At 50.8% G+C, this 14,327-nt stretch overlaps 1 protein-coding gene across 1 annotated transcript in view; it reads left to right on the top strand.

The window, feature by feature from the left end:
- The window catches only part of Farp2 (FERM, ARH/RhoGEF and pleckstrin domain protein 2), a 97,861-nt gene that overhangs the window by 82,098 nt on the left and 1,436 nt on the right, over positions 1–14,327 (top strand). The window contains exons 19-26 of the mRNA XM_028890616.2: positions 1,803–1,933; positions 3,845–3,913; positions 4,595–4,684; positions 10,650–10,732; positions 11,972–12,090; positions 12,365–12,522; positions 13,640–13,747; positions 13,984–14,135. Of these exons, the coding sequence (XP_028746449.1) occupies positions 1,803–1,933; positions 3,845–3,913; positions 4,595–4,684; positions 10,650–10,732; positions 11,972–12,090; positions 12,365–12,522; positions 13,640–13,747; positions 13,984–14,135 (910 nt within the window). The remainder of the gene's footprint in view (positions 1–1,802; positions 1,934–3,844; positions 3,914–4,594; positions 4,685–10,649; positions 10,733–11,971; positions 12,091–12,364; positions 12,523–13,639; positions 13,748–13,983; positions 14,136–14,327) is intronic.

The raw sequence follows: 14,327 nt of genomic DNA on the forward strand, positions 1-14,327 counted from the left end.
GTCCTGTTCACTTACGAATAGAAATTTTTTTTAAAGATTTATTTATTTATTATGTATACAGTATTCTGCCTGCATGTGTCCCTGCAGGCCAGAAGAGGGAACCAGATCTCATCACAGATGGTTGTGAGCCACCATGTGGTTGCTGGGAATTGAACTCAGGACCTCTGGAAGAGCAGTCGGTGCTCTTAACCACTGAGCCATCTCTCCAGCCCCATGAATAGAAATTTTAGTTATACCATAAATTTAGTACAAGAAGATTCTGTCTGTAAGTCATTGAAATTGTCATTAAAATACAATTAGCTAGGAGTGGTGACCCATGAATGTAATGTAATTCCAGCTACTTGGGAGGTTGAGGCAGGAGGATGACTGGAGTCCAGGCAGCAAGCTCACTGGAGTCCAGGCAGCAGACTCACTGGAGTCCAGGTAGCAGGGTCACTGGAGTCCAGGAAGCAGGGTCACTGGAGTCCAGGAAGGAAGGTCACTGGAGTCCAGGAAGGAGGGTCACTGGAGTCCAGGAAGGAGGGTCACTGGAGTCCAGGAAGGAGGGTCACTGGAGTCCAGGAAGGAAGGTCACTGGAGTCCAGGAAGGAGGGTCACTGGAGTCCTCTGGAGCCGGAGTTACAGATGGTTATGAGGTGCCATGTATGTGCTGGAAATCGAACCTGGGTCCTCTCTATATGAGGAGTCAGTTCTCCCAACCACTGAGCATCTCTCCAGGCTCACAGAGGCAGAACAAGGCAATGCAGATGCCCAGGCCTGCAGACTGCAGCTCCCATGACTCATGTTCAGACTGCGGTAACATCGCTGGTTCCTCCTGGTGTTTTCAGTGTCGTGTACGTAGCATTTGTAGAAGAATGTGTTCACGATTTGTGAAGCATGATGATTTCTGTGTGTGCTCCTCTCTTAATTTGCTTTTGCCTCTGAAAGCTACAAGCACCCTATAAGGAACACCAGCCATCCTTGATTCCACAAAATCCCTGTCAGGGAGGGACTGAGAACAAGACGGTGTCAGTCGGGGCTGGAGACCTTGTCAAGCTGCTTGTGGAGGGGGGACCCACAAGTGGGAGGCCCTGTGGTCAGGCAGGAAGAGGGTCCTGAAAAAGGGGGAGCAGGAAGCTGGAGAGATGACTCGGTGTTAAGAGCACTGCTGCTCTTGCGGAGGACCCAAGTTTGGTTCCCAGCATCCATGTCGGGTGGCTCACAGTCTCCTGTAACTCCAGTGGTGTCTGCACTCGGGTGTGCACATGATCACTCACCCACAACCACACACACACATATACACAATTAAAGACGAAACTTCTTTTACAAGAGAGCAGTCCCCATGAGTGGGTCCGGCAGGGAAGATGGGCCACTGCTCTGGGGGCAGGAGAGGGACAGGACCAGGCAAGCAGCTGTGGGGTCTGTGTTCATCCCAGTGAGTTTCCTTCCTGTTTATTGGCCTCTTACATTGGCTTCAGCTCTAAGTGGCCATCTGTTACAAGAAGCAAGTTACTTCAGATATTTAAGGCACAGTGACCTGATCTCCGTAAAGAACTAATAGGGCTTTGCATTGTTTATAGAACCTGCCCCTTCCCAGCAGGCCATGGTGTCGGCTGCTGTACCCCTTGGCTTCAACAAAGCCAGAGCTTCCGGGGCATCTGCAGGGACCATCCTTGAACAGGAGCTCATGCCAGGGGGCCAGAGCCCTGCAAGGAGTCTCCGGTGTCTCAAGCTAAAGCCACCCTATAACACACTGGCTCTTTCACAAGGCAGAGAGTGGGGGTCTTGTTCAGGGGTCTGAACTGAGGGACCTCTCCACACAGAGGCACTGAAGGCCATCACAGAAGTGACCACCAGGCTGCAGCACAGCCTTACCCGGCTAGAGAACCTCCAGAAGTTGACTGAGCTACAGCGGGACCTGGTCGGCGTAGAAAACCTCATTGCCCCTGGAAGGGTAAGTGGATATACTTGGGAAAGGTTTTCTGCCTGTTGTCTTCAATTGGATTTTATTAATGCAGCATAAAACTCACCCCTTTAAAGTATGTAATCCAGTGGCTTTCGGTGTACACACAAACTTATGTAGTCATCATCACTAACTGGGAGCATTTTCATTACCCCAGAAAGAAGCCCACGGGAGACCCATTAGTAGTCAGTCCCCGTTCTGGTGGAGCCAGCGTGGAAGAGCCGCCCCACGAGGTGCTGGGAGACTAAGAAAACACAGTAGCAGGAAAGGTGGTTCACATCGACAATCCCAGCGCGTGGGGCTGAGGCTGGAGGATTCTGAGTTTGAGGCCCGTTTAGGCTGCATGGCGAGACTCCATCTCAGGAATCTGAGATGAAAAGCAGCAGAATAATCTTGTGAGAGTTTCTCCCCTCCTCTGGCTTGTCTTTTTACCCTCATTGGTTCTATCATCTATAGTATTAAAACTTTTCATTCTGAGGACACTCAGGCTATCTTTAGTTGTTGACGCCTTAGGTGTCATAGTCCAGAAATTATTTCCTAACCCAAGATTCATCACCAATTTGTTTTTCTTTCCTAGTTTTTCTTTCCTTTCTCTTTTTCTCTTTGGCGGGGTCTCATGTAACCCAGGCTGACCTCTGCCTCTGCCTCCTGAGTGATGGGATTGTGGGTGCACACCACACACTGGCTTCTGTGACAGCAGGGACGAACATGGGACTCTGTGCACGCCTGCCCAGCGTGCACGGACTGAGCCACGTGCCCGTCTTCTGACCCATTAGTCCAGCTTGACTCCTTTGCAGGTGGATACCAGGCTATCAGGCACATTGGTTGGGTTGTCTTGTCCGTAGATGTGTGGGCTTCTTCTGGACATGCAGTTCTAGCCCAAGGGTCGGTGTGTCTCTTGCCTGTGTCCCCTCACCATGATCCTTTGCTCTTGACTCAGTACTGTTGACATGAAGACTGGAGCAGCAAGCTTAGCTGGCCCCACTAAGGACTGAAGTTCACGTACAGGTGGTAGACCGTCCCGTCTCCTAGGGAACTATCCCGCTAGGACTGTTTTCCGTCTTCTGTCAGCAAGCATGTAGTCTCCTGTGTGCCTTACTTGGTGTTTGGAGGGCCGCACCCACCCAGGCGTCAGTCATTCTGATTGGCCTCTTGTCTTTGACTTCTTTGTTTTTGAGACAGGGTTTCACTGTGTAGCCTCGGTTGGCCTGGAACTACACCATGTAGACCAGGCTGGCCACGAACTCATAGAGAGCCTCATGCCCCTGCCTCCTGAGGACAGGGATTAAAGGCATGTGCCACCACACTTAGCTCCTTGACTTTCTAAGCCTTTGTGGCAATAGGGGTCTTGTTCTTTATTCAGTACCCAGTGCAGGGCAGCCAACTATAAGCACCAGTGTTTGTGGAGACTGTCCCTTGTCACACCTACTTCTGCCCAGCCTTTCCCACAGAAGAACTCAGATGGACTCTTCATGACCTCGTCTCCCAGTGTCTCCCCACTAGAGTGGACCTCTTGGTTCCCTCGTCTCAGGGCAGGTAGATGACTGGGGACCAAGTTGGTACCAGGAGAGGACGTGGGTGACTAGGGGTACTATTGAAGAGTAGGCTGACTCTCCCAGACGGCTGCCACTTGGCAGGGTTCAAAGAAGCCAGAGGGGTTGTCAAGACGGCTCAGCAGGAAGATGTGTGTAGGCCTGACACCCTGGTTTGATCCCATAGCCCACAAAGTGGGCGGAGAGAAGTCCTGACAGTTGTCTTCTGACCCCTACATGGATGCTATGGCGTGTGCACACAAGCCAGCCAGCCAGCAAGCTAGAGGTTGCTGTTGGCTGCCATGACCTTTGGCCCAACTAGCGCATGTCTGTTGCACTCTGGCTCACAGGGGCCTTGGTTATCTTTCAGGAGTTCATCCGTGAGGGCTGCCTTCACAAGCTCACCAAGAAGGGCCTGCAACAGAGGATGTTTTTTCTGGTAATGTTTCCCCAAACTGCATTTCCACTCTGGGAGGAGTCAGTGGGCAAAATTCTGTCAAGACCCCGCTCTGCCTGCTCGCCCAGCCCCAAGAAGCTTCATCCCAGGTGGCAGCTCAGTGTCGCATGGGAACTCAGGAGGTCTCCTGAGAGTGAGCAACAGGAAGCAGCTGCTCTGCCCGTTGGTTCCCACTCCACATTCTGGGAGGACAAGCAGAGCCAACATGGAGATGTCCGTGTGGCTGCAGAAATGTGCTGGTGGCCCAGTGGCAGCCGAGGGGTCTCAGTGCTGGCCTAGAAACATGGCTACAGAGGACCCGACCATGTGTGTCCTCATCTTAGCGGGGTTTCTTTTCCAAGTGCCTCTGACTTGATCTGTGCAGGTGAGGGGCCAACTGACGGTGCCAGCCAGAGCGCCTGACTGCTTCTACTGGCTAGGTCAGCCCAGGGGGGGACTGCTGGGGGGTCCCCAGTTCCGCTGGTTTATGTAACTACTACATATATCTGGTCAAAAAGGATCAAAGGAATGAACTTTTTTCCCCCAGCCACCTCCAGTCACTTTGGTAGATCTGGTAGACACATACTGGCCATCTGTAGTTCACCAGAGTCTAACTATATTTACACTGAAACTCTGTCCCTTGTTGGTACAATTCACTTGTCTAAAAGGCTTTCCATCCCTCAGTTCTCAGATATGTTGCTGTATACAAGTAAAAGTGTCACAGGGGCCAGTCATTTCCGGATCCGGGGCTTCCTTCCTCTACGCGGCATGCTGGTGAGTGGCAACATGCTTACCTGAGGTTTGGCTTTAGGTACTGGGCTGGGCTTCTGCCCCACCTCCCTCACACAACAGCAAGCCTGGGGTCTTTTTCAGTGGTGAGCAGGCCACGTGATATTAAGGGAATATGTTGGACTTTTCTTGTTTCTCCTCAGCCTCTCATGGCTCTTGTTCTTCTTGACCCCCAGACTGCACCATATTCAACCAATGGGCAGCTTTCTGGGTCATTCTCCTTCAGCACCTGACAGCATTTGCCCACTTTACCCACAACTCGGAGTGGGTTTGGGTAGACAGCTGTTTCCATATGCCACATAGTTATGATGCTCACCCGGAAACAACCATCCCTTGGACAGACACAGGCTTGTGTTCACTGTACTGTGCTTGGTACAAAGCTGCCTGGGGATTGAGTCATTGATGCTGCTGCTGCAAGCTTTCTGTATACCCTGAATATATGCCCATGGGGGTGTCTGTACACCCTGAACATATGCCCATGGGATGTCTGTACACCCTGAATACATGTCCATGGGATGTCTGTACACCCTGAATATATGCCCATGGGGTGTCTGTACACCCTGAATATATGCCCATGGGGTGTCTGTACACCCTGAATATATGCCCATGGGGTGTCTGTACACTCTGAATATATGCCCACGGGGTGTCTGTACACCCTGAATATATGCCCATGGGATGTCTGTACACCCTGAGTATATGCCCACGGGGGTGTCTGTACACCCTGAATACATGTCCACGGGGTGTCTGTACACCCTGAATACGTGTCCACGGGGTGTCTGTACACCCTGAATACATGCCCATGGGGTGTCTGTACACCCTGAATATATGCCCACGGGGTGTCTGTACACCCTGAATATATGCCCATGGGGTGTCTGTACACTCTGAATATATGCCCACGGGGTGTCTGTACACCCTGAATATATGCCCATGGGATGTCTGTACACCCTGAGTATATGCCCACGGGGGTGTCTGTACACCCTGAATACATGTCCACGGGGTGTCTGTACACCCTGAATACGTGTCCACGGGGTGTCTGTACACCCTGAATACATGCCCATGGGGTGTCTGTACACCCTGAATATATGCCCACGGGGTGTCTGTACACCCTGAATATATGCCCATGGGGTGTCTGTACACTCTGAATATATGCCCACGGGGTGTCTGTACACCCTGAATATATGCCCATGGGATGTCTGTACACCCTGAGTATATGCCCACGGGGGTGTCTGTACACCCTGAATACATGTCCACGGGGTGTCTGTACACCCTGAATACGTGTCCACGGGGTGTCTGTACACCCTGAATACATGCCCATGGGGTGTCTGTACACCCTGAGTATATGCCCACGGGGATGTCTGTACACCCTGAATACATGTCCATGGGGATGTCTGTACACCCTGAATACGTGTCCACGGGGTGTCTGTACACCCTGAATATATGCCCATGGAGTGTCTGTACACCCTGCATACGTGTCCATGGGGATGTCTGTACACCCTGAATACGTGTCCACGGGGTGTCTGTACACCCTGAATACGTGTCCACGGGGATGTCTGTACACCCTGAATATATGTCCACGGGGATGTCTGTACACCCTGAATATATGTCCACGGGGATGTCTGTACACCCTGAATACATGCCCACGGGGTGTCTGTACACCCTGAATACATGCCCACGGGGATGTCTGACATAGGATAACAACTAAACTTTAACATAACCCAGTTTATCAACTTTGCCTATGGAGGTTAGGAAAACCCTGATTAAGAGCTGCAGAGATGGCTGAGCAGTTAGGAGTGCTTGCTGCTCTCCCAGAGGACACAAGTTCAGTTCCCAGTACCCACGTCCGACAGCTCACAACTGCCTGTAACTCCAGCACCAAGGGACTCCATGCCATCTATGAGCACCCTCACACAGACACACACACACACACACACACACACACACACACACACACACACACGAATAAAAATAATAAATCTTTAAAAAAATAAGAGCCAGAGGTGGCTCAGCTCTTAAGAGCACTGGACTGCTCTTCCTAGGACCCAGGTTTGATTCCCGGCATACACATGGCAGCTCACAGCCATCTGTCACTCCAGTTCCAGGGGGGCCCACACTATCTTCTTGTCTAGGTGGGCACTGCATGCACATGGTGTGCAGGCATACGTGCAGGTAAAACACCCACATACATATACATATGCATAAAATAAAAAGAAATAAATTTCAAAACAAATTTTAGAAAAAGAAAACCCTGTTTAAAGTCACAGAGTCAGGAAAATCTAGAGCAGGGAGTGCTTCTCAACCCATGGGTTGTGACCCCCAGGGCTTGACCGACTCTTTTACGGGGATCACATAAGACCATTGGAAAACAGATATTTGCACTACGATTCATAACAGCAGCAAAATGACCGTTATGAAGCAGCAATAAAAATAACTTCATGGTTGGGGTCACTACATGAAGAACTAACCGTATTAAAGGGGCGCAGCATTCGTGATTGAGAACCACTGATCTGGAGGCTATCTTCCCCTCATGTAGACCCTGGAACCTGGCCTGAAACTTGTCCTGGAGACACTGAAAGCAAGGGCGACACAGTGTGTGTTTCCAGGACCCCTCTGCGGTGGTCATCTGCGCCCCGCACACTGCTCTGGTGTCTACTGCTGCAGCAGCATGCTGGGTTCCTTTCTTCCTGACTGTAGCCTCTGCTCAGCCTTGAAACCGATGTTTATAACATGTGATTCCACGTGGCTGAGTTAGCAGCGGCCACCTCCGGAAGCCAACCCCCTTGTCTGATGGCTTACTTTTAAAGTACACACCCCTATAGGGGAAACACTGGAAATATTAGGTAAATGTCACCGTGACTACAGCACCCCAGGCTTAGCTGTGGTGACTTGTCACCGGTTACCACCTACCACTTTATGACCAGTACTGTTTTTTCTCAGTAATTCATCCTGAGCACTCTGTGACATTCTCTGACTTCTCTGGTGCAGTAGAGGAATCTGGTGACAAGTGACAAGCTCCAGTGTACCGCACCTAACATGTCATCAGGCCAGTATGGTCTTTCAGGAGCGCACACCACATTATTGGGCTCTGTCTCTCAAGCATCTTCAAATCCATCCTCACAGTGGTCCCATCATGCAAAGCGTGTGTTGCTCTTAGTGTCTTTGCTCATGGCTGCCCAGCAGTAGCACCAGTCAGCTGCTGACAGTGAGTTCTAAATGTGCACCCGGCCTACAGTACAGGAGGGCCATCCCTCTGCCTTCCCTGCCCTGGTGAGAGGGGCGTCATCATTTTACTCTTCCTGCCCTTGAATGATTGATTGGCAGGCTAACCAAGTCCCTAGCCTCGGCACTTTGTTTTTCTGCAAAACAATCACTCAGTGTGTCTGTCGCTTTGTCCCCGTTTGTGCGCACCAGTGAAACCTTTTAAAGTAGAGCTGGCTGGTCAACCTTTCCAAGTGTCGGTGTGTGTGCACAATTTCGTGTGTGTGTGTGTGTGTGTGTGTGTGTGTGTGTGTGTGTGTGCACAATTTCGTGTGTGTGTGTGTGTGTGTGTGTGTGTGTGTGTGTGTGTGCATGAATGTGGAAGCCCAGGGGTCAACATCAGGTTCTTCAGGTTTCTTTGCACCTTATTTTTTGAGACAGTCTCTTACTGAACCTAGAACTCACCAATCAGCTAGCCTGGCTAGCCAGTGGGCTCCGGGGATCTGCCTGACTGTCTCTCCCATGCTGGGAATACAGATGCTCAGTGTCATACCCAGCTTTTTACGTGGGTGCTGGGGATCTGAACTCATTTTACTGAGCTGAGCCATCTGCTCAGCCCCAGGCCACAAATGCTTTTATCATGGAGTAATTACCTTTTTTTCCTCTATAGTTTAGTGGAATTTAAAACTCCATCCTGTAGAGGTGTCTTATTTTGGAATGGCCTCTGAAATGTGGGGGATGATATTAACCATTTGTTGAAGGAATGCTGTAGACATGTTGCTGTGGTCAGCCCTTCCCGCCTTTTCCATGTAGGATTTGTGTAGCCCTTTTGACTAGACATGCCACTGCATTGGCTTTTGTCTTTTGGTGTTTTGAATGGGTCTTTCTACGTAGCCCCAGTTGTCCTAGAACTGTGCAGAGCAGGCTGGCCTCAAACTCATGACGTTACCTGCCTCTTCCCACCTCCTGCGTGTGGGATTAAAGGTGTGTGCCACCACACACCGTCCTATTGGCACTTTTTAATGCGTTTAAGATGTATTTTTATGTATGTGTGGGTATGGGCATTTGTGGACTGGTGTCCCTGGGTGCCAGAAGAGAGTGTTGGATACCCTGGAGCTGGAGTTACAGACAACTGTGAGCTGTCCAAGTGGGCGCTGGGACCCAAACTTTGGTCCTGTGAAGGACCAGCAAACATCCTTGATGGCGGAGCCACATCTTCAGTTCCACTTTTCAGTCTGGAGTTTTCTAGATGTGATTAGTTAGGGATGTAGTATTCTCTCCAGATAGTCGCTTCCCCATCATTTTTGAAGCCTCCATGCTCTCGCTGAACGCAAAGACTGCCTGTTTTGTGGGACACCTCATCTTCTACTTTCCTTACGACCGCACCGTCCACTCGACTAGTGTCATCCATGGTGGAGATGGCTGCTGTGTGAGGGACTGCATCCTACCCCATCCTTATCCCCACTTTTAGATTCTCTTTTGGTGTGCAAGCTTGACAGCTCAGGTTGGGTCTCCTGGAACCCATGTAAAAGTGGAAATAGATAACTATGCACACATGCACACACACTCACTCACATCATACACACAATGATGACACACTTTTTAAAAATGAATTGAAGTATTCCAAGTAAAGTCTGGAGCCATTTAGACAAATTATGTTCCAAAACACCATTGGCATTTCAACTGAAATCACACGAAATTTAAATATTAACTTGGGGGAAGACTAACAGACCACATTCTGTTAAATGGCTGGCAGGGTTCCAATCCAGATCTTTTCTGTCGAGAGTGAAGTTCAGGGATTTTGTCTTGTGGGCTCCGTCTGTATAGGGAACTATGCATTCTTTGGGTCATCTATAATGGGTAGTCCTAGGGCTACACAAGTGTGTGTCCTTATCTACACTATTCAGAGAAAGAGAGTGGGTCTTGCTTGTGAGAGAGGAGCTTGGTCATGTTAAACAGTTTCCTTCTATTGCAGAGGTATTTACTGTCAGAAATATTAGAATGTTGGCTTTCAGCAAAGGTGTTCTCAGTATGTAAAGAGATCACTTTTTCTGCCCTCTGATAGGATGAAGTCTCTTACTAAGCTTTCTAGTATCACACCATCCTTGCATTCTTTTTTTTTTTTTTTTTTTTTTCTGAGACAGGGTTTCTCTGTGTAGCTTTGTGCCTTTCCTGGAACTCTCTCTGTAGCCCAGGCTGGCCTCAAACTCACAGAAATCCACCTGGCTCTGCCTCCTGAGTCCTGGATTAAAGGTGTGCGCCACCACTGCCCGGCCATCCTTGAATTACTTTAAGTCACCTTGCTTGGTGCTAGGACACTTCTTTTATGATTTTAGGTTTGATTCGGTAATATTTTATCTTGGAATTTTCCCATCAAATCATTAGTATGCTTTGGTTGAAATCAGTATGCAATGGCTTTTCTTGGCATCTGATAAAGATCTTGGTGCCAGATTGACAGATGAATTTTCTAAAATGCTCAACATCTTCTTTGCTTGATTTTCAGCTAATAGTGCTGGACCCACCGGTGAGTATTTCAGTGTCTCTAGATCAGATCTCAGTCACTTGGCGGCAGCTGCCAGAATATAGGGATCCAAGTGTGCCCTGGACTTCCCAGTAGTCATATAGACTTAGATCGTACAGCCTTCCACGCCAGCAGCACCTAGCATTGTTGGCCGTCATTTTGTATATGCCTCAGGTTTGGGCTCAATCAGCCTTCTCCTAACCCGTGGGCTGTGGCCTCTTCTCTCGCCTCCAGGTAGAAGAAAGTGAGAATGAATGGTCTGTTCCTCATTGTTTCACAATCTATGCAGCTCAGAAGACAGTTGTGGTGGCAGCCAGGTAAGGCCTTCTCCACCACTCAGTTGAGAACAGAGCCTCATGCAGGGATGAGGACCTCAGTACCAACCCCTGGGGCCTCACGGGGCTCAGCTGTTCCCAAGTTACCAGGCAAGGAGTGTCCTCTCCCTTGTAGGCAGGGAAGGACTGTTGACATTTGTTTCTCAAGAGACTAACCAGGGTGCTCTGGGGAGGCGCCTAGGGTTCGTGGCAGTTGGTCTCCCAGTGGCTCCAGCACCCTAACCCTAGGGCAAGAGGAATACTTATGGTGAAAGTCAGCTTGGGGCCACAGCATGGGAGCAAACTGAGGCTTTCTCCTCTCCAGATCAGTGAGTTCCCCAGGTGTAGTTGCTGCTCAGTGAAGTCTGTCTTGGCTGGTCCTCTTTCCACCAGGAAATGCCACCTTAATCGTGAACCAAATCCAGTCTTGTGTTTCAATATTGAGACTTTTGGTACTAAACTCACTAGTTCCAGCACCGAAGCCTGCCCTGCTTCTCCAGCTCTTCCAGCTTCTCCAGCTCTTCCAGCTTCTCCAGCTTCTCCAGCTCCTCCAGCTTCTCCAGCTCCTTCTGCTTCTCCAGCTCCTCCTGCTCCTCCAGCTTCTCCAGCTCCTCCAGCTCCTCCAGCTTCTCCAGCTCCTCCAGCTCCTCCTGCTTCTCCAGCTTCTCCAGCTCCTCCAGCTCCTTCTGCTTCTCCAGCTCCTCCGGCTCCTCCTGCTTCTCCAGCTCCTCCGGCTCCTCCTGCTTCTCCGGCTCCTCCAGCTCCTCCAGCTCCTCCTGCTCCTCTAGCTCCTCCTGCTTCTCCAGCTCTTCCAGCTCTTCCAGCTTCTCCGGCTCCTCCTGCTCCTCCAGCTTCTCCAGCTCCTCCAGCTCCTCCAGCTTCTCCAGCTCCTCCAGCTCCTCCTGCTTCTCCAGCTTCTCCAGCTCCTCCAGCTCCTCCGGCTCCTCCTGCTTCTCCAGCTCCTCCTGCTCCTCCAGCTCCTCCAGCTCCTCCAGCTCCTCCTGCTTCTCCAGCTCCTCCTGCTCCTCCAGCTCCTCCAGCTCCCCCAGCTCCTCCAGCTCCTCCGGCTTCTCCAGCTCACCCTAGTAACAGGCTGGAGAAGGCATGCTTCTGACAATCCTCAGGACCCAGGGGATGGAGCAGGTGCCCAAACCAGACCTGTCTCCTGAGACAAAAGGACAGGACTCTAGGCCAGGAAGAGCTGCCCTGCAGAGGCAGCTAACTTGACTTTCTGCTTTACAGCACTCGGCTAGAAAAGGAAAAGTGGATGCAGGACCTGAATGCCGCGATCCAGGCAGCCAAGAGTATTGGCGACACATCCCCAGTGCTGCTGGGAGGCCCAGTGTGTTCTCGTACCCCCAGTGAGTTGACTCAAGTCACCCTAGGAGATGCCCTCTGTAGCTCTAAAAGCTTTTCTAGAAATTGCTTTCCTGATCTTGGCCAGCATGCCAGGTCCCATGAGTTTCCCTCCCACACACAGGAAAATAGGTGGCCATGCCCAGGTGGAAGGATTCTTGGCCTATCCTAGCACCGTATGGTTTTGTCTGGCTGCTGACTTGGGTACCAAGGGCCTATTTCCAGGCCCTGGGGGAGCTTCACTGGTTCGTGGTGCCAGGTGCTGCTAACTCTTCCCAGGATCTTCCGATGAGGTCTCTCTGGAGGACTCAGAAGATGCCCGAGGAACCCGGGGCTCCCTGGAAGGGAACAGCCAGCACAGGGCCAACACCACAATGCATGTGTGCTGGTACCGGAACACAAGTGTGTCCAGAGCAGACCACAGCGCAGCCGTTGAGGTATGGCTGTCCTGAGCATACACGTGAGCCCTCCTGAAGTTTCCCCTACTGGTGTGCCGGCTACTAGGCAGGGGCCCAGTCCGACAGCTGCCTCCTGCCCCCTCCCTCACCGGCAGAGAGCAGTTTAAGTCTCACTGTCTACTCAGGCTCTCTTTGAAAAGCGACTTCCCACCGAACGTCACCTGGTGTCTTGTCCAGGCGGCGGTTGTCTATAGTGGGATTTGCTGAAAGGCCCACTTGCTGCCCCAGGACAGTGCTCTCCGTAGTCTGTCCAGCCTTTCTCACTTCCCATGCTCATGCTCACCTGCTCACTGATTAGTACACATCTGGCTCCACAGAACCTCAAGCTATTCAGTCTAGCACCTCAACACACCCATTCTTGGACTTGCCCCCTCCACCCTGGCTACAAGTTCTCCATAGCCTCGTCTTCACTCTCCTGGGCCAGGCTCAAGACTGTGGGAGTCAGAACACAGCAGGTCCCTAGTGAGGCCTGAGATACCTACAGATCAAAGTAGGTGGGGCACTCTCGGGAAGCTAGGCAGCACATATTAGACACAGGCCCTGAAGACAGGAGGGGTCAGTGGGCTGGCTGGGGGTGTCTTTTCCAGTGCGGCACCTAAGTGCCTTCCCCCCAAATTTCCAAGAACCTTCCAAACTTGGTTCAATGTGTCATCACCGACCTCGTCTTGTTCTTACAGGTTTGTAAATAGCGTCCTTTGTCAGAAAGCTAATTTTATTATGTATCAGAAGAGAAGTATCCTACTTAAGTGTGTCCCTGACTAACATCCTGTTGTCAGGGCTTAGTTGCACAAACCATGTTGATAAACGGTGAGCATCAGCCAGGTATAGATAGCGGTGCACACCTATAATCCCAGCACTCGGGAGGCAGAGGCAGGTGCAGCGCTTGAGTTTGAGGCCAGCCTGGTCTACAGAGAGAGTTCCAGGACAGCAGGGCTACACAGAGCAACCCTGTCTTGGAGAAGAAAAAATTAGATGTTGAGCATGCAGAGACCTGTGTGTGGATATTTTGGCTAGATGTCAGGGTCGTGGAACTGGTGACATCTGCTGAGCAAGGATTATGGTGAAGGCGAAGTGCTTTTGCCTTTTCTACTGACAGAACCAGCTCTCAGGATATCTGCTGAGAAAGTTCAAGAACAGCAATGGCTGGCAGAAGCTCTGGGTGGTCTTTACCAACTTCTGCTTGTTCTTCTATAAAACTCATCAGGTATGTTGAGCACAATTCTATTTCCTCTTCACAGTCTGATTCCGATTCCACCATTATAGCACCTTTTCAATGAAAACGGAATCAGCCTTTCTCACCTATGGCCCCCTCTGTACAAACTACCATTTTTGGGGGAGAACCAGTGGTATTAAGTGAAGGGCTGGGGAGGGCCACCAGGTAATGGGCTCTCTTGGTGCAGACCTGCACCCCAGTGACCCTGCTCCTGTGCTGACTTCCAGGATGACTACCCGCTGGCCAGCCTCCCACTATTGGGTTACAGTGTCAGCCTCCCCAAAGAGGCTGACAGCATCCACAAGGACTACGTTTTCAAGCTGCAGTTCAAATCTCACGTCTACTTCTTCCGGGCTGAGAGCAAGTACACATTTGAAAGGTGATTCTGCCATGCTGCTTCTGCTCATCTCCATAGACCCAGAGGCCAATTCCCTAGTTCCCAGAAAACAAGGGTCAAATAATGCAGGGTTTTGTTTTCAGTGTATGTCCATGTTTGTATGTGGGCACAAAGTGTACAGACACATGTATGCATACATATAGTGACCAAAGGACAACTTCAGCAGGCTGCAGT

This window comes from Peromyscus leucopus, chromosome 13, assembly GCF_004664715.2.
Source record: "Peromyscus leucopus breed LL Stock chromosome 13, UCI_PerLeu_2.1, whole genome shotgun sequence".
NCBI classification, from domain to species: Eukaryota; Metazoa; Chordata; class Mammalia; order Rodentia; family Cricetidae; genus Peromyscus; species Peromyscus leucopus.